Below are 21,728 nucleotides of genomic sequence, written 5' to 3' on the forward strand. Positions count from 1 at the left end.
CTTAACCTCTAAAAATCACTCTACCCAAGGGTTCATCACTGACAGAGCAGCATGGGTGTTGAAATTGAGATGGTGCAATAAATATTGGAGTGACTTAAAATGGTCAGTGAGATGACTTGGGAAGCTGTCACAGGTTTGTCCCTGTCTTTAGGTATTATTGTGATACATGGCAAAGCAAACAGAGTAACTGAAAAGAAGTAAAAATTCCCTTTATCTCTTCCTGGAAAAGTAGCAAAAACTCTATATTGCTTTACAGAATTTCAAGCTTGTCTGACCTTCCCTGCCCCTCTGCAGTGAGCATCCCCAGTAGGCCTCATCTCTTCTGTTTACCAAAGGAACACATTGGCTTCCTAGTGCCTTTCAGAAGTGAAAGGCCTACTGTTAATGATGCCTGAGATTAAGTAGAAGCCAATTTTTATAGAGTTGAGGTTTTCTGAAAATTCTTGCTGCTTTATAAACTTTACAGGCATGAAATATTTTAAGATTGAGTTTTCATTCCTTTCCAGTGAAGGGGAAATAAGTATCTTGGGACTACATAGGAGGAGAAAGAAGATAGCAGTAGGCATGAATGTTTTCTATTTTCAACTTAATTGTCTTTTTGTAACCAGCTCTTTCAAATTTTTTCTAATGCCTTCTAGCCCAGATTTGGATTGTTTCCCCAAGGTTGTCATACAAAAGTAGTTGCAGATATGGCAAACATCCCAGGTGTGTAAGGTGTCAGGTTTACTTGGCTTCTTCATGTCTTGTATTTCAAGCTTTATCTGAAGCAAATGCTTCTGGTCTGAAGGGGGTAACATTGCTAAATTTGATCTGTGTCTTGGAGGTAATGAACATGGTAGCAGGCTAAGAAGAAGCAGAGAGCTGCTGGCTGGCCTTGATTATTCCATTAGATCCTTTCCTCAGCTCTTTAGGTGTATGCTCTTTTCCTGTACTGCAGGAAAGAGGTACACATTTGTTTTGATAAACAACAAGCAGATTTGCAGCAGACAACAACAGCATTGCACTGCAGATGAATTTAGCAAGGTTATACTTTGGGAAACCATACAAAATAAGCAAGATATCTGTCTGATGTTATAAACACTTGTGTTTATGAAAGGTAACAAATGCAGGGCCTTGGTTTGTGGCTCATTCACTTGCTTCCAGGAGGCTAGGGTGGCACAGAGAACCATCTCCATTTGTAAGCTATGAAATTTAGTCCCTTCTCTTTCTTTTCTCCTCCTTCCAGAACTTAATGGTTCAGCAGAGCTTGCTCAGTGCCAGGCTGGTGAGGGGAGGTGGTGAACTTCTGCAAAGACCCCAGTGGATGGACAGTTCTCATAACTCAATGTATTATGACCAACTCAGCTTTTAGAATTTAATAAGGGCAATATATATCATCAAAGCAATTTAAGCTTTGCCTTGATTAAAAATGGAATTATTTAATTACATGAAAAGTTCTGGGAAACCTTAGCTTTATACCCACGCAAGGTATCAGCTAATTTTCTGTATCTTTCTCCTCCAGGACTGAAGGTTCGTGAGGTGTTCATCAATGTGACGAGACAGCAGGTGGAAGATTTTCATGGACCAGAAGATTACTGGTGTCAGTGTGTTGCATGGAGCCATCTGGGGACCTCAAAGAGCAGGAAGGCATCTGTCCGCATAGCTTGTGAGTAGGGAGGGTGTTGTGCTAGGTGTGGTGAGGTGTGGAACCATACTGGGCTTTTAGGGTTAAATATAAATGCATCTGGGTAAGGTACTGCTGCCTTTTCAAGTCCTCCCTATAAACATTTGAGATAAGTAATAGGAAAATGTAACAACTCCTTGATTTTATAAATGACAGGGTTTTCTGTTGGCTGATTTAGTTTGAATGTCTAAATATGTGTAAATTCAATTTTTTATTTTACTGCATTAACTGTCATAACACTGAATGAGCTAATAATTCCCCTGTAGAGCTAAGCTGCAAAGTACTATTATTCTGAATTGAATTTTTATTGACTTTTCTCTGCACTGTGATTTCCCAGCCCCACAATATGGCAATGTGAGTAAAAATCAGAGTGAGCAGAAGCAGGTGGAACCGTGTATTGGGACTTTTAAACCCATCACTGAGGTACCAGTTCTGTAAACCACATCCCCAGTTGCCATCTGCACTGCAGATCTCATATTAACCCAGCAGACACTCCAGAGAGTGTGTGCTTCAGTTCTGCTCTGTGAAATGTACTGAGTCTGGCTGAATGTTTTGCCTGAGAACTATTCCTGTACTGGCCCTTACTGTGCTACTTTTATTTGAAGCCACTTTTTTTTTTTTTTTTTTTTTTTTTTTTTTTTTTTTTTTTTTATGACAAGAAGAGTAATTCTGGAGTGCAGAGCTGATGGGACTTGTTAGTTCAGACATAAAAAACCCATGAGCTGCCAACAGATGTGTATGAACCACTCACCATGACTTTCCAGGGCTCATCCTCTTGGTGCTGAACAACCTCTCTGCTTAACCTGGGGCTTCCTGGATTTGGGATAATGCTGTGAGGGACAGGAGATGAGAGAGTGTAGGTCCAGTTTGTGACACTCCAAGCCCCTTTTTCACTGGGATACATGGAGTGGTAGTGTTGTTTGCACTTAAAGCTTAGAGAGTCTGCATTGTCAGCCAAGTCCAAAGCATTGCAGCACTGTCTGTTTCTCAGAAAAAGCAGGTAAGGAGTTCTTTATGGCAGTGTGGATGCAGAGAAAATGAGAAGATGGATCTTACTCCATTTTTCATCCTAATAAAGGCATTTGTAAGCACAGCTGCAGCCAAACTGTTAATGACTGAGTTTTTAAGTACAATACTGGAAATGACATTGGTTATCTGTGTGAAAAAAGCCCACAATATTAACAAAGAATCATAAAAAGGAGAATGTATACATCCTGTGCTCATCCTTGTCTAGTGAGTGGCTTGCTAAAGGAAGTTTTAACACATTTTGTAAAACATACTAAAGTGTAACTGATTCAGAGCCTCTGCTGCTCAGAGGCTGTATTTCATGAAATGTAAGCAACAGAGAAAATTAAATCAGTAAATCCACACTGTGGAATGAAACACTGTTTGAAGAAAATGAGTATGTCTATAGGAAACATCCCAGCTTTCAAAGCACATGCTGTAAGTAACATTCCTTCCTCTTTGTTTGCATTTCCCAGCAAGCAAAACATCCCTGGGTTAGGTCAGTGTCAGGAATCCAGGTTTCCTTTGAGTCTGTTCTCGTTTAGCCAGACACTGGTACACAGAAGTGTTGCAGCCCCATCAGTGTGTCAGAGACAACACCCCCTGTGTCTTATCCTGAATTATCAGCTGAGCCATGGTATCTGCAGACAACAGGATCTCTCTGCCTCTCACCTGGGGATGAGTTTAGCTCTTAGCCATCCATTGCTTTAAAGTCACACTTCAGGGAAGAACATGGCAAACGGGGCTGCTGCTCACTGCTGCAGCATGGGAGGTATTGCCTGGGGAATGGCTTTGGAAGTGCAATGAATTATTTTATTAAACTCTGCAGATTTACGGAAAAACTTTGAGCAAGACCCCCAAGGGAAGGAGGTTCCTATCGAAGGGATGATCGTCCTCCACTGCCGGCCACCTGAGGGAGTTCCTGCAGCTGAGGTGAGGAAATGGGGAGGGGAGCCAAAGCATTAAAGGAGCATGGCTTTTAATCAGAATTCAGGAATATTTTTTGCTTGTATTTAAAAATTATTTGAACTGCACTGCTCTGCACTCAACTGGGTATCTCTTTTGTGAACTCCGGAATTATATCCAGTGAAAAGATGACATTTTAATTGCTTTTTACAGATAAAAATTACAGAGTTCTCAATAAACCCTGATTTACTGATGTTGATTGTAAAATTGTTATTGCTGCTAATAAAGCCTGTAAATCTCAACAGGTCATATTTGCTTTGGACAATAAAATTTCACATAAAGGCTCAGAATGCAAGGCTAATTCTACACTCCTGAGGGTAAACAACCTCTACTGGAAATAATTCAGTGTCTTTAGAAGCTTGGTACTGGATTCAAATGAGTAATGGCTCTGGTCTGTGGCAGTAAGCTTGGGGTTATAAACTCTCTTGGTATTTTCAAGTTGAGGATGATCTGTCCTGGTAAACATGAGGATGAGGAATAACTGGGAATGCCAGGACGTCTTGCTCAATAATTGTTATGTGAGTGCTGAGAAGTGTAGAAGGTTTCAAAACCCCATGCTGGCAGCAAAACTCGGTTTCTGATCCAAGATTTTATTTCATTAGAGTTTGGATGAAGCCCTAGATGAAAACATAAGGCTTGAAATAACTATGGACAAAGAAGCTCATCTTCTGTTGTATTAGATGCAAAATAGATGCTAATTGTGGCATTGCTGTTGTTTGTTTGTTTTAATCCATACTCATGGACCTGGAAATGCAAACTGAAAACAAAATGGAGAGCAGGCTCCAACCCCTTTCTGTGACCATGCCAAAATCTGTCTGATTCCCCTGGAAGACTTTGAGTATTCCACCAAGTGCAGAAGTTCAGGAATATTATTTTCCCAAAAAGCACACATTTCCTGTGCTTGCCATAGCCACGGGTTATCCAGTGACTTATTCCTGACACTGGCTATGAATGACTGATACAGTCACACCTCTAATCACACAATGCAGCTCAATAACAGGCAGACACTTTACAACTGGCATGAAATTTGGGTTCAGCTCATTTATTTATGTGAGACTGCCCCATTATCAAGAATATAAATCTTCATCTCTGGAATTGTTTTTCTGCAGCTTGGAGGTGCTGAAGATTTCTTAAATCTAGGGATAGGAGCATTAGCACTAAATGTTCTTGACTACACCATAGCTTAGTCTGCACTTAGCTTGGTTGTTACTTTCCATGTCAGCATTTTCCAGGCAGATCTATGTCACTGTGTGCCATCAGTGGAACCTCTTGCCCTGCTTTTGTACAGCGTTTAGGGGTCCACGTCTGAGAATCCTGGAGCTGTCACCACAGTCAGCATCTTTGTCAGTGGTGCCTCTCAGCACTAACCCTGGGCTTTTAAAATGTATTGTTGGGGTGAGGCAGCAGGGATGGCAGATGCCATCATACTGTGATCTAGAGCAAACCTCTCAGAGAGATGATCCTGTAGATCAGGTTTAGTTTTGTTGGGAGAAACGGGAGCAATAAAAATACCCAGATTAATTTTCCTTATATGCATTAATTTACACATACAGTATGTATAAAAGGATCTAGGAGAGCATGGATTAAAGGTTTGGATCCATAGTTTTAAAGGTATCTAAACTCTGTGTGGCTTAAATCTTGGCTTCTATAAATTCCTTTACAAATAATGGAAGCCCAGGTGACATTGTCAATACTCTGCATGCTCATACAGTGCAGTTATAGTAAATAGTCTGAAAGCTGAATAACACAGAAGTGGAAGCAAACAATCAAGGAGGACTACAAATAAAGAATTCTAATTCGGCTTTAATGTTACACAAGCATGAATCAGGAGCACCAAATCCTGCTGAGGCAAGCACTGATTTTAATGCTGCTTTGAAATGCAGTGTACTGCCTTGATTCATTTAGCAGCAAATTTCAGTTGCTTGTGTCATCTGGGTCTTAAGTAAAATACATAAAGGAACATCTCTCTAAATCTGCATTCTCTTTCTAAGAATTTGATTTCATTCTTCATGGAGCCAAAGTCCATCTCTTATGCATGAAATAGTATTGAATGTGCCTGATTTTGCTAATAAAAAAGCCCCGTGGCATGTATGACTGGTCTCAGCTGCTATTTAAAGTTCTTTGTGTTACTGAAGTAAATTGATTCTCATACTTGGGCTTATTTTCCCCGTGCACAATGCTGTGTTTTCTGTGTATACGTTTTGTACTTGCCTATTGTTGTGTAAGTTTATGACTTTGCATTATTCCTGGGAAGACAGAGCAGCTATTCATGGTGCACTACTTCAACTCACACTAGAAAAGCATTACACTGGTCTTAGCTGAATTTTAGAGCATATCCTTAACCTACAGCCTTGCATAAAATATCCTTCATGTTCAGCTTTAGCCAAGGCTCTCAAGTCCTGTGTGTGGTTTATAAATGGCTGCACTTCAGCCTTGAAAATGTGGAATGAAAACTGTCTGGAGCAAATGAGGCAGAGCTTAGCCCATCTCAAGAGAGAGAGAGCAGGTTTCAAAGTGTCCAGTGGAGCTCAGTAGTCTCTCTGTTTCCTGCCCCTGCTTCTCAAGTTCTCAGGCAGTTTCTCTTCATTTATCCCAATCCTGGAAAAGGGTTATCAAGTGCCAGTTGTGCAGTTCACCTTGGGATCACGTGAGCAGTAATATGCTGAAGTCACAGCTTTATTGTTTGCTTCAGTCAGGAAGTGGAATAGATTTGGCTTTCTGTTTGTGTATTTTTGATTTTTTTAAGCACTATTCCATTTTTTAATATACAGGTTATATATATATATCTTTCAGAGCTATTTAAGACTGTTTGTTTCTGCTCCTTTGCATTTTCACAAATTAATTTCCTGACATATTCTTTCCTTATCTTCTCCCCTGACCTTTACTTTTATTCTTTCTTTAAATAGCTTTTCTCTAGTTTATGTTCTCTTCTTTTTCTTGAAGCTCTTCTTTTTTGGGGGGTGGGCAAGAGGAAGACATCAAAACCAGCTCCTCCTTTTGCTGCAGTTGGAAAGCTTGTTGCTTTGTCTGGGTGCTGAGTATTGGCATTTGCAGCCTCTCCATCATTCTGTGAAGGAATTCCTTCATCCCTTCATTCTCCTTTCTCCTCCCATGTTCACATAATTCTCCTCCCAAGCATATCCTATTTAAGGTCCTTTTTTGTTCACCCTCAGCATAAAGCTGCCTCCCCCTGGAACCCCCGTGGGTGTAAAACAGTGTTTGCAGGGCTGGGAAACTGAAGTGGGATTTTGCTGATGCTGTGTTCAGTCTGATGATGAGTTCAAGTTGTTACCACATTATCCAAGGTTCTGTAACACTTTGAATGCAGGTTCACAAAAATGTTTGAAGGAGTTAAACACATCTGGATCCCTAAGCCAGCCACCCAGGCTGGGTCCCCCAGCTGCTTTTTACAAACCTCAGCTTTAAATCAATACCCAAAGTGCAAAGCAATGGAGCTGCAAGCTGCATTTCTAACTAGGTATTAAGCCCTCATCCTTGAGCAATCCATGCTGTACTGCTATTTGCTGTGTATTACAGCCCTGCCATTTCCATGATGTAGTGCTCTTCATACCTATTACCTTGGCTATAGAAAGCAGCTTTGGTAAGATTTCATATCCATAATGCTGGCAGGTTGGTAACCCTAATCATACCTTAGTGCTTTCCTGTACTCTTGCCAAAGGATATTTTGCTTTCTATTAATTTTAAGAACATGCTGAGCACGGGAGTCACTGCCTCTCAGTGACACAATCATTTACTTTCAAAGTGAAACAATGAAGAATGCAGACAACTTGATTCTGTCATTTTGTGCAGCTCTGTACCAGCTCAGGTGTAGCATCTGGAATCAATATGACTGATAGATCCTGGTGGTTTGCCACAGAGTCAGCAAACAGAATAAATTATAACATCCTCTCTAGTTCCCTGTTGGTAATTCCTGCTGTCTGGTTCTTGATAGTCAGGATCTTGCACTCTGTGGCTGTTGTCAGACCAGTCTTGAGCTGCAACCTGAAAAATACGTGGTCATTACCCACTGAATTAAGTCTAGGCTAATCTGTTCAGTATGTTCTATCTTATTAGAGCTTCAGGGAGAAAAAGATTAATTATTTTTGGTACAGGAGCAATAAAAATGCTTGGTTTTGTAGCTAGTAATCTTTTCAGACCACTGACTTTAAGTTCCTTTCCCTAGTTTGGACAGGTGTTGTGCACTGTTAGAGGCACATTACTACTGAATCTCCTTCCAGTGACAAAAGGGTTTTAAATTTCCCGTAGCTTGTTCCTGTTCAGCTCATTAGACTTGATAATCAGGTTCTTAAAGGTTTCTTTAATAAAATAGCAAGCTTCCATATTTTGTGCTGACATTATTCATCAGAAGGAGTTTCTATCACCTCCTTGAGACCTGGGTTCAATGTGAACATGGTATATCTTAAATTTAAAGAAGGATGTGGAACACAGCCCTGTAAAATGGAGCTCCTTCTAAAAGTGCCATTGAAATGTGAGCAGTTGGCCTGAGGTGAATTAAACCCAGGCTCTCAGCACTGGCAGTTACTGCAGATTTATACTTTCTTAGAAATGTCAGTCCCTTTGTGCTGAAGTGCCATATAAACCATGAGACTGAGGCTCTTTCTACATCTGCTGTCTGATTTTGGTTGGTGTTGTTTTTGTGGCTTTTTGGAATAAAAGGGCAGCTGTTGTACTAACCTATTACTGCTGAGTGTAAACTTGTGTGGAGTGCTCTGCAGAGGCATGTGGAATACTCCAAAATATCTTTATCATTTAATATATGCATATATTTAGGTTTTGAATGTGTTGTACCCAGTGCTACTTTTTCAAATGTTTAACACAGATTTTGACGTTTTTATGGACTGCTGTAGATGTTCCAGGGAATATCTGCACCAGTTCTGACAGTTTATTTACCGCTAGAGCTTTTAATGGAAATGCAAAATAATTCCTCTTCTGGGCAGTTGATATTCCATTCCAAACACATCAACAAAATGTGAAACCCACATAAAATTCAAAAGCTGCAAGTATTCCAAAAGTAGAGTCATTGCTGCCTATTTTACATAGGCTTGTGTATTTATGGGGCTTGTACACATACAGTAAAATGTAATATGGCAGGATAATGGTATTGTAGTAAAACACTATGGCAAAAAGGCTTGGTGAATTATAGTCTTCAATGAATCTTGTTTCTAGTTATAGAAAACAGAGTATGATTACTAAATGCAAACAGCCTGCATTTTATGCAGTTATAGATCCTGGGTCTTGTCTGGAATATCAATATTTGCTTTACTTTAACGTACATTGGCTACAAATAAAATGAATGCATTTCATTTTTCTTCGAAGACATTTCACTTTCAGGCCTTGGCTCAGGTATGTGCAATCTGTCTCAATGATTATTTATCTCATGTAAGCCCTTCCTGTAGACTGGTTTTGTTTTAAGCAAGCACTGCAGCTAACGTTCACATTTTTTAAATCACAAAGTTATGGAAAGCTGTAAGAAATTTGATGGTTAACTGAGAGATGACAAAATTCGATTACGTTGCATTTGGAACTGTGAAATAAATCCCTTTGGCTTTATGAAGAAATTATGCAAATCTTTAACTATTACTGTTAGTAATGAAAAATAGGTTTCAGCATTTCAGAATGCCTGACAGTTTCTCTGTGGGTGGCTGTGAGGTCTCTGCCCTCCTCTGCAGGAGGGAATGTTGTCTTACAGTTTAGATCTTCAGCCTACTACTGATGCATTAGTCCAGGCTGTTAATGAGGTATAGATCATCACTGCCTTTTTGCTCTTACTCTTCCAAGAATCCAAAGAGATTTAGACTTTTTTTATTAGACACAACACTGTAACTATGATGAAAAATACCAGAGATTAAAGCAGCTGTCACCAGGCTCTGAAGCTGAATGGCTGTGTGTGTGGACAAAGCAGTTCTGAACCTACTTAGAACATAAAAATTCTACTGAGGAGTCCTTTAAGATTTTAGAAGTATCAAATTACCTTCTCTGTGATCTCCCTTTATCAGTTCTCACCACACCGTCCCAGATGAAACAGAACATCCTCTAAATGTTGATTCTATTCTGCTGAAACACTGTGGCAGCTTACTCATAATTGCTCTATTTTTCTAGTAATTTCTTGGCCAGTTTTATTTGCTCCATGTTTTAGAATTCTGCCATTTCTCCCCGTTGCACACAAATGTGCCCTTTTCAGTTCATATTTTTAGCTGCTTTTAAGACAACTTCATAAGTTTAATTTTTCTACCTTCACATCTATCAGAAATGGAGAAGTTGCAGTTACATGGCAGGCTGGTCTGGACCAGTTGTGTTCAGCACAATCTTTAGTAATGCACAGTGCTTCTTTATTCTAAAAAACATCTGCTCAATTAAAGCCTTTTTGTTTAAGCCTGTGATTGCTTCATGGAAATACAGACAACACAAACAGAAGCAAGATTTAGTTTATTTTATATGCTGTTTCATCTTTGATCAAATCTAGTCCTCATCCCTTGCGCTTCATCACCTGTTCAAGAGAAACGTCTGCTTCAGTGTTACCTTTCTTCCTGAAGTACTTCAATGCCTTGGAATGTATTTTTTTCTTTTTTCACTCAACCTAGGTATTGGATTAGGTATTACAACAGCAGTTGTAATGCACAGAGTACAGAGCCTGGAGTAATACTCTGTAGAGGTTCAAACAAAGAGCAGGTTTCAAAGGCAGAAAAGGCTTCTGATTATCAGCGCTTGTAAAAACCACTTCAGTGCCATTGCTCAATATGCTAAAATAAAAAGCCTTAGATTTCACAGTTATTCTGTGTAAGTGGGGAATAAAAAGGAGGTGGTTTTGCATAGAACTGGTAGGCTTTTGAATATGTTACAGACATTTCAGGGAGTTTTGTTAACTGTACGTGTGTCGGAGCAACCCAACCAAGTACATATTTTGGGGTATCTGGTTGTACAACTTAAGTTAATGGTAAATTGGTTTTTTTTTCTTTCTGTTTCATTACAATCACACTTTTAAATGTTATTGCGAGGCTATTTTAATATTGAACAGGATGTATTTTGGATGGACGTGTTTGAATTCACATAATAATCTACCATGAGCAGGCAGAACTCCCCGTTGCTGGGGACAGCCATCCCTTCAGCTAGAACCTGCTACAGCTTTTTCTTTCCCGTTCAGACCAGGCACTAGAGAGAGGAGGAACAACTGGATTTGTTGCCTTCTGTCACCCTAATGTGCAGCTGGAGATCAGACTCCTCTCTTAATTGTTCTGCCACTGCACTGTTGGAATGTGTTAAATCTGTCACTTCATTTTTTACCTGTACCCTTTCTTTTTCCATCTGTACCAATTATTTGAAACGATGGCATTTGGCAGCTCTCTTCTTGTCTCCTTAGTGATATCTCCAGGTGCCCCTTTGCTGATTTTGTACATTTTGCAGCTACTGGAAACACTTTATTTCTTGCACATAGACCCTTTACTTGAAAAAATTCTTGGGTCTTCTTTCCAAAATGAGTCTGTGTGCTGGATTTCATGGGATCAAGTGAACTGTGTGCTGTGTTTCCTTCCTGTAGAAAAAAATGTTTGTTTTTCTTCTGGGATTTGACTTGTTCTAAGTAAATCAGTACAGCCAGGAGCTCTGCTGAGGTCATGAAATAGAAATATTGGAGCAAAACACTTCTGAACTAGATTGCTAAAATGAGGGGGGGGAATGAGTGGGGGGAAGTGAAATAACTTTGTAGTTCCCCTGAATAGATAATTCCTTTTTATAAAGACATGTGCTTTGGGGCTTTTCTTTTTTTTGATGTACTGTTTTGCAGTGGCATATATTTTTCTGGTACTATTTTCAGAATTGTTCTTAATTTTGAATGCTTGAACTTGAAAGGGTAAGTTATAAGACTTTATCATTATGTTTATAATAATAAAAGTAGTTGTGTGAAAGAGGCCTACAAGAATATGGAAGCTCTGCTGTGCCTTTTGAGTGATGAAGATAGTTGGAGGATTTGCAGCAGACTGTGTTCAGGGGGTTTGATCCTCTCACATTACTCCCATTTTGCTAAATTGCACCTCACAGTCACAGCAAGAGCAGCTCAGTTGCTGTCAGTTGTGACTTGTGCTCTAATTAAGGGGGCAAGAGGGGAAAATGCAAGATGTCCTTGGATTAAAGACTTTTTGTATCTGCTCCACTTCAGTGCAGATTCAAATGCCTTCTGCTAGAGAGTATCTTGTGATGAAGGACTACCCATGTGTTCACAGGATTATTTTTTTTTGCCAGTTAATTGCCCCTGAAGCTGTTCTTGCTTTTCGTTTTTATTCCTGTGATTTCTGTGCAACTGATTTTTGCTTTTTATGCCCAAGGAAGCTCCTCTGTCATCTCTGTCTCTCTCTAGAAATCAAGAATCCCCAGACATGCTGAGCCTGACTGATCAACCACTTGTCTTCTCCCACAAGCAAGGGAGGTGTCTTGAAGCCCTTCTGTTCACTTTTTCCCAAGATTCTTGTAATTTCCCTCTTCCCATCCAAGTCTTGGTCTAACTGTGTATATCCACAGAGGTCTCCCTCCTGAACCCTGTCAGCAGCACATACACTTTGTCCCTCCTCTGTCTGTAACCGTGTCTGTGAGTAGCTACAGTTGGACCAATTCCATGGTACAGCCAACAAAAGCCCAGGCTGATTTATGAGTTACTCAGTGTGTCAGATTTATGTAATGAGATTATATATTCAATGTAATGAAGGAAAAATATGCTTACCAGAAGAGTGTGACAGCACTGTGATTAAACGATTCCATAAGAGTATTCCCTCAATGGATTAATTTTAAAAAATGCAGCAGGTACAGCTGACCTGCTTCTGTGTGCTGCTAGCGCTAGGCTCCTACCTAGCAGATTAATGTTTCTTGATTTTGTTGATAAAATAACTGATCATGAAGGTAGATATAATGGTTTGTATCCAGCACACTTGCCTTTCCTCTTTATTAATCTCCCACGATGGTTTGTGCTGATGAAGGCTTCTCCTGCTTATTTGTTTGAGTCTTTGGGTAGAAAGAAAAATAAAACAGTAACGAAGATACGCTGCCATCTTAATGCATCACTGCCACTGGGGCAGCTCATCCCTCCCACCTGAAACACTAAGATTTCCTCTCCCCTCTCTTAATGGATATCTGTATATTTTAATTTATGTAACTGTGCATCTATATAATAGTTTCATGCAATTTTAATTATTCCAGTTTCTGCCTGTGTATCCTCATATACTTTAAAAAAATTCAAGTGCCATTTTCATAAGAATCCATTGAACTCAGCCCAAGAGTGGTATATTTCCTCAAAAGCAGGCTGAAAATGTAATTACCAACAAAGTTCTTAATCCTCCTATGAAACACCACTACACCATGCACCATGATATACATCAATATTGAGGACCATATTGCAATGATGGTTCTTAAGCATCTCTTATGAAAGAAAAACCACATATTAACAGCAATTCCAGACTGGAGTTTTTAGAAACAGGAGTTTCATGCTAGATCTGAAAGGAACTGAAAGGAACATATCTTCCTCTCTTCCACTAACCATTATAGGTCACCAAAAAAGCCATTTTCAATAAGGCTTTTAAAGAGTGGGGAATATGAGACCTAAATCAATTAAAAGGTAAAAGGAACTTTTTCTAGCCAGCGGCCTCTGCCTCGCTATGAGGGAAGAGAGTTTTATTTCGTGTGGTTATCTGCAATCTCATGAGCAGTAACAAAGCCTACTTATTAATTGCAGTCTATCCTACTTCCTGAACACTCATCTGTTGTACCTGTTTTTAAGTATAGGTAATCTGGGACTGATAATACAGTTTTATCTAAAAGGTTCAAATATCTGCTTGTTCTCCACGAACATAACGAGCAGTGGTATTGGCTTAAGGGAAGGTTAGGAATGTATTTACTGCTTTCTCCATATTTAGAACATCAGGTGTTGACCTTTCCCATCTTAAAATCACAAAGCATTTATCTTACATCAAGAAAGCAATTGATTCTCTCCTGAAGAGAATCTGACATTCTAACTATATTATCTTTGATTTATATGTGCTCTGGTTATTGACCACAGGAGAAAGTCAGATGTTGCATTTAAAGGGCAGGACAGTAGAACCTAAAACAGGAGAACCAAGGTCCTTTGTCTGCTGACCTACAGAATTATCACGTGTGCCCACAGGAACTCTTGGGTTGAATTGTTCCTGTTGGGTCTTAAATCTCTTCATAGTCTCAAACAAGAAATACTAGAAAAAGTAGAGGATTCTGTTGTGGGCAGACAGCTTTTGGGATGTTTAATTTGGATTTAGCAACTGATGAAGAACTCCTACCTAGTGCATCAAATCATCTAAGGCCTGTAACTGATACCTGACCTGCTCTCTCATCCTCAAAGTTTAGCTAATGCTTGGTATTAAAACCAGCCACACAAAATGTAATTTCAGCTACTGCAGATAAGAATATTCTTTATTCTTACAGGAGGTTTAACAGCTCCCTCTGAAATTTGGCAAAGGACGAGTAATGCTTAGGCAGAAGAATGTGATTTCCTCCTCTGGACTTAGTCAGCTTTTCTCCTTGAATTACAGAGGTGATGTCTGTGTAAAGGCCAAGGCAGTGCCTGTCAAAGGGAAATAATTTGTTCCCAGTGACATTGCCATCAGGCTCAAACCCAGCTGAGGTTTGGGAGCACAACATTCTGTTCCCACAGAAGCCACAACTGTAACCCAAAAAATGGGCAGAGCTTGAAGGGAGCTGCAGCAACCTCTGCCAGAGCTTTCCTACGCTCTCGAGCTCAGCTCTGCCTCCACCAGTACTGGGGTTTTTGCAAGTCCTCAGAGTGTTTGAATTTGCTGTATGGCAAGGGGAAGATGTCTGGCTGCAGTCTCTGAATGGGGAAATAATGCTGACACACATGTATTATTTATTTTGCACACAGTAAGCACAGTGAGACTCCCATCACCTGCAGCAGCTCAAACAGTGGTGGTGTCCCTGTGATGTGAAGCTGACAGGCTGGGCTAATGCTGTACACAGTTGACAGAAATATGAATGGCTTGGGATAAGCTTTATTTTTATAGAAAAAGGACTTGCTAACTCCCATCATAATCTACCTAGGGTATGGTGTATTTAACTGATTTTGCTTTGATAAAGCTGCAAGCTGGTCTTTGATAATTGCTCCCTGTAATTGGAACAAATTTATGATTATGCTAATTTATCTGCTACCACCCAATATGCAGACACTGAGTTAATCCATATCTGCCCCTGCATTTCTTTTGTAGATCATCAGGAGATTAGCCTTTGTTAGAAATTAATAGGGGTATTTTAATTCTGAACAGATTTAATTTGGGGGGGGGGGGGAATTCATATTATCTTTAAGTGAATTTACGGCACATTATAGCAGCTTTTAAGTCTTGTTCAAGATAGAAACATTTCAAATCTTCAGACAGACTAATTCTTAAAAAGAAATGTGTTTCATGGTGTTGTGAGTGACTACATGATCTCCAGTGATGCTGAAGTGGGTGCAGTTAAATGCCAGTGAGATTGGAGCCTCCTCATAAAGCGTTGCAGGATGGCAATTGAGAACACTGTGTCAGCTGTACAGCAACGTTGCAGCTGCTTTGTTGCCTTTCTTTGCTTGGTTGTTTTGTGTATTGTGAGTGCTGAATTTTCCCAAAGGTGGCATCAGTGCAGGTAACAACGACCTTTTGTTATCCTGACTCCTTTATCAGTTTATCCTATAAAGTCATCCCTTAGTTCTACATCTTTGAAAGCATTTGCCTGCTGAGGCAGGGGCAGTGGATGAGTTTGAATAAATCTTTCTTCTCCATAGGAGGAGGAGGAGGAGGCTGGAATTGGAGCTGAGCATTCACAAGTGTCATCAGGCCTCCAGATAAGAAGCAAAAGGCAATGCTTGCCTTGCTTACAAATCATCTTCTCATCACACATCACTCAACACTTTCATGTTTATGTTCTGGCTGTTTAATGTTCTCCCTTCGCTGTGATCATCATTCTTTTAAATGCTTTGCATTCATGTAAATGCTTTTCATTCACCAAGCCTGGCAGTGCTGGACTCAGTAAAGAGTGGAAAAGGAAAACTGCTACACTGAGTAGCAAATGATTTACTTGATTGTTCTTCATCTCAGACCAGGAAGCACCTTAGACACTCACTGTCTTGACACTTCACTGTTGATTCTCACGTGCACTGCTGGGAAGAAGGTGGTTTAAAAAATGTAAAAACCAAAAGTTAAGATTTGAGGGGAGAAACAAAACAAACCAGAGTCATGACAGAGCTTTATAAGAATGCAGAAATAAACCCGTGTGTCTTGAGTGCCTAATGTAAGCTTTGGTGGTGACATTCTGTCTTTTTCTCTTCTTTGGTCAACTGCAGTTTTTGGAAAAGCATAAACAGAGCTAAAATCTGTCTAATCTATTTCATACTGAGGTAATGGCTGTTTCATACATGTCTGAAATAATCACTTCAATTCCATAGCTGAGATGCAGGATACCAGTGCCACAGACCTGGCTTCCTTTCAGGCTGTGTTCCCAGCTGACTGCTGGGACAGGAGAAGCTGGGGATGTGTCAGTCACACCCCTTCTGTCCCCAGCTGACCAAAATGACTGATGCTACTGGAAGGGCAACCTGCTGTCTGGCATGAAATCTAATTGGCTTTGATGGTCAGCTTTTGCAGATTTGTTTATAAACTGGAAAAAATCTACAAATTGCAGACCATCTGCACAGAGCAGTGTGCTAATGAATGCCTGCAGCTAGCAAATCCATAAGCTCATTACCACCAAGTTCCAAGTCCTTCTACAAGTTCCTAAACGAGGTTATTCATCTGAACTGAGATGGGAAGGGTGTCTGACTTCAGGGCACAGCCATACCTCCTTCAGGTCTCGAAGAGCTGTTAACTCACATTTATTCAGTCTTTTAATAGAATCTGTTTATTCCATTGCTATTTTTAATTTGTCAGCACTGTAAGAGCATCTTACCATCCCTTAACTCTTTTTTGTAATGTTTCATGCAGAGAAATGCCTTGCAGATCATTTCTGGGTCTGCTCAGGAGATCTGCTGGTCAGTGAACTAGGGAAGATGTAATGCAATGTATTATACACAGCATTTCACAGTGTTTATGTACCTTGACATCAAATATTAACAGACCCTGGTTTAAGAATATTTATGTGACTTGGGAATCTGTTGTTATGACTTTGCTCTTCTGCAGTGTCTGGTGTTGAGTGATTTCATTCTCTCTCAGCAAATGTAGCAATAATAATACTTGATATCTGTTATCCCAGTCTGTTTTGAAGCTTAACTGATCCTTGTCCAGTTGTTTGAACACGTAAAGCAGTCTGTATCAGAGTAGTATTTTTAAATATTTGTTATTCTCTCTTGGTTGAAGTTTTTTTTCCATTCCTCCCAAGCAGCCCTTTTAACCTACTGGCCCCTACCTCCTTCCTTTGAATTTAAGGAAAAGCAAACAAAAAATAACCCATCCTTTGCCTACTTCCTCTTCTTTTCTTCTCCAACCCTCTCCAGGTGGAATGGCTCAAGAACGAGGAGCCCATAGATTCCAACCTGGATGAGAACATTGACACCAGAGCAGACCACAACCTCATCATTCGCCAGGCCCGGCTGTCTGACTCTGGGAACTACACCTGCATGGCTGCCAACATTGTTGCCAAGAGAAGGAGCATGTCTGCCACAGTTGTGGTGTATGGTCAGTGAAAATGGGATCATTATGGAAGAACACAGACATGTGTACTCTTATTGCTGGAGTACTTTGTATTTTTAAATTACAACTGGTTGTAAATCAAACAGCTACCCTTGTTCCTGTTATGGTGAATTTCAGTTCTGTTGCTCAAGGCTGAGATCATGCCTGCTGCTAGAGTGGTCAGGTTATGAGGGGTTTCTTTTATTTGTGATGATTTCCCAGAAGTTATGTCAATAATTACAGCCCTTGCTCCAGATATTAAGATCCCACTAAAAGCTAAACCACCTGAGTAAGCCTGGCCTCTATCAGGAAACCCTGAGGCACAGGCCTGGGGGGTGCATAAAGGGCTGCAGCACCTGGGTCTGTGGAACTGCAGTGTCCAAGCACCAACCAAGCACTTCCAGATGTTACACAGCAAGGGACTGAAGGGCAGAACTGATGTTTTATTACCATTGCCTATTGCTCTTCGTGTTTATTTTACTGCATGTGGCATTTTAGTGGTGGAGACAGAACATTCCTACTTAACATTTTACAAAATAAAAGATCTTGTTTATGATTTAAGCAGAAGACACTTTAAGAGACCTGAAGTCCCTGCTTTTACCTCCTGCTTAGACTCTATCAGTTATTGCACTCCTCAGCATATTCCTCTTTCAAAACAAATATTTTTGTCACCCTGATCTTTATGTAGTTGCACACTGATGGTTTGTAGGGGTTTGCTCTTACTTCAGCTTGGAATTCCCCTTTGAATAAAATGATCTGATGAGGTTTCTTGCACGATATCTCAGTACCCCCCCTACAGCCTCAGCTGTGTTTGTTTTGCAGTCAATGGAGGTTGGTCATCATGGACCGAGTGGTCAAACTGCAACGCACGCTGTGGCCGGGGGTGGCAGAAACGATCGCGGACCTGCACCAACCCTGCCCCGCTCAACGGAGGAGCCTTCTGTGAAGGGATGTCAGTGCAGAAAATAACCTGCACTTCTCTTTGTCCTGGTGAGATATGCACAGCCTGCTGTGGAATGCTTGGGAGGGCTTTCATTCAGTCTGAGATGTGAAGTAGATAGTTGTGCTTTGGAGAACACGCTGAGTTCAAAAAGGAGATTCCAGGTACTTGCATCCTTGTTTAGGCTGCAGCTCAGAGCCCTGTGACCCGTGTCTGGGGTAGAAGATGTGCAGCCTCTCTGCATCACTGTTTTTTGTATGAAAACATTAGAAGCTAATAGTAAGGTGCTTAATGAGATATTTCCTCCTGCAGTTTTAATTTACTGTATTTGCAGAAGGAGCCATGCAGGCATCACCTCACAATACTGCTTCCATATTACCTGAGGTGGTGCCTTCCAGTGCTGGATTTTAACTTCACATCCAAAATACTTATTGCTCCTGAGAATTACACTTGGTTTCCTTGCTGTGGTCTGAGGACAGATAAGAAGGAAGTATTTTGGTAGGGCCTGCTAACCACACCACTCTGATTTGGTTGTTTCTTCTTCCTCCCCATGCAGTGGATGGAAGCTGGGAGGTGTGGAGCGAGTGGTCGGTGTGCAGCCCCGAGTGTGAACACCTGAGAGTTCGGGAATGCATTGCACCCCCGCCGAGGAACGGGGGGAAATACTGTGAGGGTTTGAGTCAGGAGTCAGAGAACTGCACCGAAGGACTCTGCATTCAAGGTGAGTAACAGCCCTGAATGGGGTTTAGGAGGTGTGGCCAGAAGTCTGTACTGTGAGCTGCACCCTGTGGCCTCTCTGCCACACACCCAGGTCAGGAGATGTAACTGAGAATAAAGATTTGTATTCAGAGGGCTGCACGTCCAGAGCTGGAAATCCACATTGGTGTCTGAGCCACTGGATTTGTGCAGCACATACTTGACCTATTCATTATCAGAGGGTTCTAAATATCCAAATAAAGGTTTTTTGCAGTATAATTACAGCCACCTGCTGCAACATATTTCACAGAATGTACGACTTAGCTGCTTACATTTTCTTGCAAGGAGGTTGGCAAAGCACCAACATGAATCCTCTTGGTGCTAGAGCTGTTGAAGGTCAAAGTGTACTCCATTTGTTGCCTCTAACACAGAAGTTAAATAAAGGCAAATACACTCCGTGATGAGTTCTCTGTGAAAGGATTTGCCCTTCCTAAATGCCTGGAAAGCATCTGGCATTTGGTAGTTGTTCCTATCAACAAACAGCTTGGAGCCAGGAAGATCAGCCCTGCAGCTGTAGGGTTGCAGAACACCTGCACTGAGCTGCAGTCTCAAAACAAAGAAATCTTCAAGTTCCTCCCTGCCCTGAAATCTGCTCCCTACCCATGCAGGGATGGTGTTTCCTCATCACTTCTTAGCAATGAAATGGCAGCCACAGGGACAGTCAGAGATGCTAGGGCTGGAAGATGCAATGGTTTTCTTTAATTTTATATTTTCAAAGTTTTCTATGTTTCCAGGATACTGGATTATCTTGAGAATAATCTTTAAATACTGTGTCAGTCCTGTGCATCATCTCCTATGCTGCTCTAGAGGTGGAGGAACAAATCCAGCATGCTGCCTATTTTGGTAGCTGAAAGGAGCTCCTGGCCTTGGGGAGAGCTGTGGGCATTCAGCACTGAGTCACCTGTGACTTGATGGAGATCTCTCAAAATCCCCTTGTAGCACAGCTGGTTTCAGGTACACACTGGGCCTCTGAACACTGCTGTAGCAACAAGAAGGTGTTGCAGCACACAGGCTTTTGTTGCTGGTTTCTCCAGCTGTTAATTCCTCTGCTCTTAGCCTCTCTGAGGAGTTCATCCAGACACTGTCTACAGACAGGTTTTTAGAATGTCCCTGTGATGCTCTGTGCAGTGGTGAAATATCACTTTAATATCAGTGCTGGTCCTCAGCTGACACAGAAGTGACATTTGTAACAGCACTTCACTGAACTGGGAAAGTGAAGCAGTAAAAGAGGAAGCTGTAGCTCAGTGATAGGAAAGCTGTTAGTGCCAGGTGATGAGTGGAGCTGAGCTCAGCTCCAGGTCTCTGTTTGCAATCAACTCATCTCCTTTTGCTGTGCCGGGGGGTCTGTGTGGTTTCAGAAGTTGAATTTCCATCTGCATTAAACAGACTGAAGTATTTAAGTATCTCTTACTTCTTTCATCTTGGAGTGTGATCCTATTACTCCTTTATGGGTCGTGCTGTATCTATATGATTGTGTCAGATTATTTTTAGGACTGTAATTTGCCTTCTCAGCTAATAGGTATTGATGCAATTACCCTATTTTTTGAAATATTTTTCCCCTGTTCATCTTCCAATAGGAGCCTTTCCTGCTCTGCTTTTCATCCCATGGGGAATTGTGAAGGAAATGCAATACTGTGAAACAGAAAACTAATCTCTTGCAGGTTATTTATCAGGCACAACTTGTTAACTTTGTTCCTTTCATGAGGCAAAAATAGAAAGGAAACGTTTCGTTAGTTAACAAATAAGAACTTAAATGAAAGTAAGGGTAAGAATGTAAGATGTCTGGAAAGATCAGACCTGATTCTGAGCTGGCAGAAGAAATACTGATCCTTAGTATGAATTTTCAACTTTGGAGTCAGTAAAGATGCTGATCAGTCCTTAACTGAGGAGCAAGTGAAAGTGTTTTTATTTCAAAGAATTTATCTTTGCACTTGTAATACTTAAAAAGCTATAAATTTAAAAGCAGAAGAAAGGTGGAATTATTTTGTTGTTGTTTTTTTTTTTATATATATGAAAGTTTAAAAAATAGAGACTGCCTCAATCTGGATGCAAAGGTTACTGTCACTCATTCTTTGTAGTTTCTGCATATTTGTTTGTTCATTGCTTATTCCCCACCAGTATTCTCTGTAGCATACTTTTCAGTGGTGGCTTTCTCTCTGTCTTGCAGTGGCTAAAGCTTTTCCTTTGCTCAATGAGAGGGGTTTGTAGTTTTTTCTTTAACTTTTATATTTTATCTATTTGCTTCAAAGATATTTTTATAACTTCAAAAGCTATTGGTTTCTTTTCTCAGTTCCCAAAATAGAAACAAACAAGCAGGCTCTAAGCAGAGCTACAAACGTGGGGGTTTTTTTGGTGCCTCATAAATCAGAAATAATACTGCTTTCTATTTTTCCCCCAGCCACGATACAGAATGTTGCCAAGAGGCTGAAGCAATCTCACCAGTTTAGGTGGCAAACGCATTCCCATTCTATTGCAGTTTTCTGTAGACAGCAGTGTGTGTCAGCAGCATGAAAATGTTTGTTCCCATTGCAGAGCTTATGTCTGACCCTTCATTTGGTGTTAATGTACATCACTTCCTAGCAAACACAAAAATTAAAAACCACACACCTAGCTTTTTGGCCTCTGAAGGAAACCAGTACCAGAGCCTTCACACAAAAAGAAATGCAAAAGATAAGTCAGGGAACAGCTCAAACAGGGTTTCCTTCCAACACAA

General features: G+C 40.6%; 1 protein-coding gene across 1 annotated transcript in view; it reads left to right on the forward strand.

The window, feature by feature from the left end:
* The window catches only part of UNC5D (unc-5 netrin receptor D), a 50,766-nt gene that overhangs the window by 4,780 nt on the left and 24,258 nt on the right, over positions 1 to 21,728 (forward strand). The window contains exons 2-6 of the mRNA XM_008491388.2: positions 1,502 to 1,645; positions 3,498 to 3,601; positions 17,145 to 17,325; positions 18,142 to 18,309; positions 18,816 to 18,980. Of these exons, the coding sequence (XP_008489610.1) occupies positions 1,502 to 1,645; positions 3,498 to 3,601; positions 17,145 to 17,325; positions 18,142 to 18,309; positions 18,816 to 18,980 (762 nt within the window). The remainder of the gene's footprint in view (positions 1 to 1,501; positions 1,646 to 3,497; positions 3,602 to 17,144; positions 17,326 to 18,141; positions 18,310 to 18,815; positions 18,981 to 21,728) is intronic.

The sequence above is a fragment of the Calypte anna genome, chromosome 22, assembly GCF_003957555.1.
Source record: "Calypte anna isolate BGI_N300 chromosome 22, bCalAnn1_v1.p, whole genome shotgun sequence".
In the NCBI taxonomy this organism is placed as follows: Eukaryota; Metazoa; Chordata; class Aves; order Apodiformes; family Trochilidae; genus Calypte; species Calypte anna.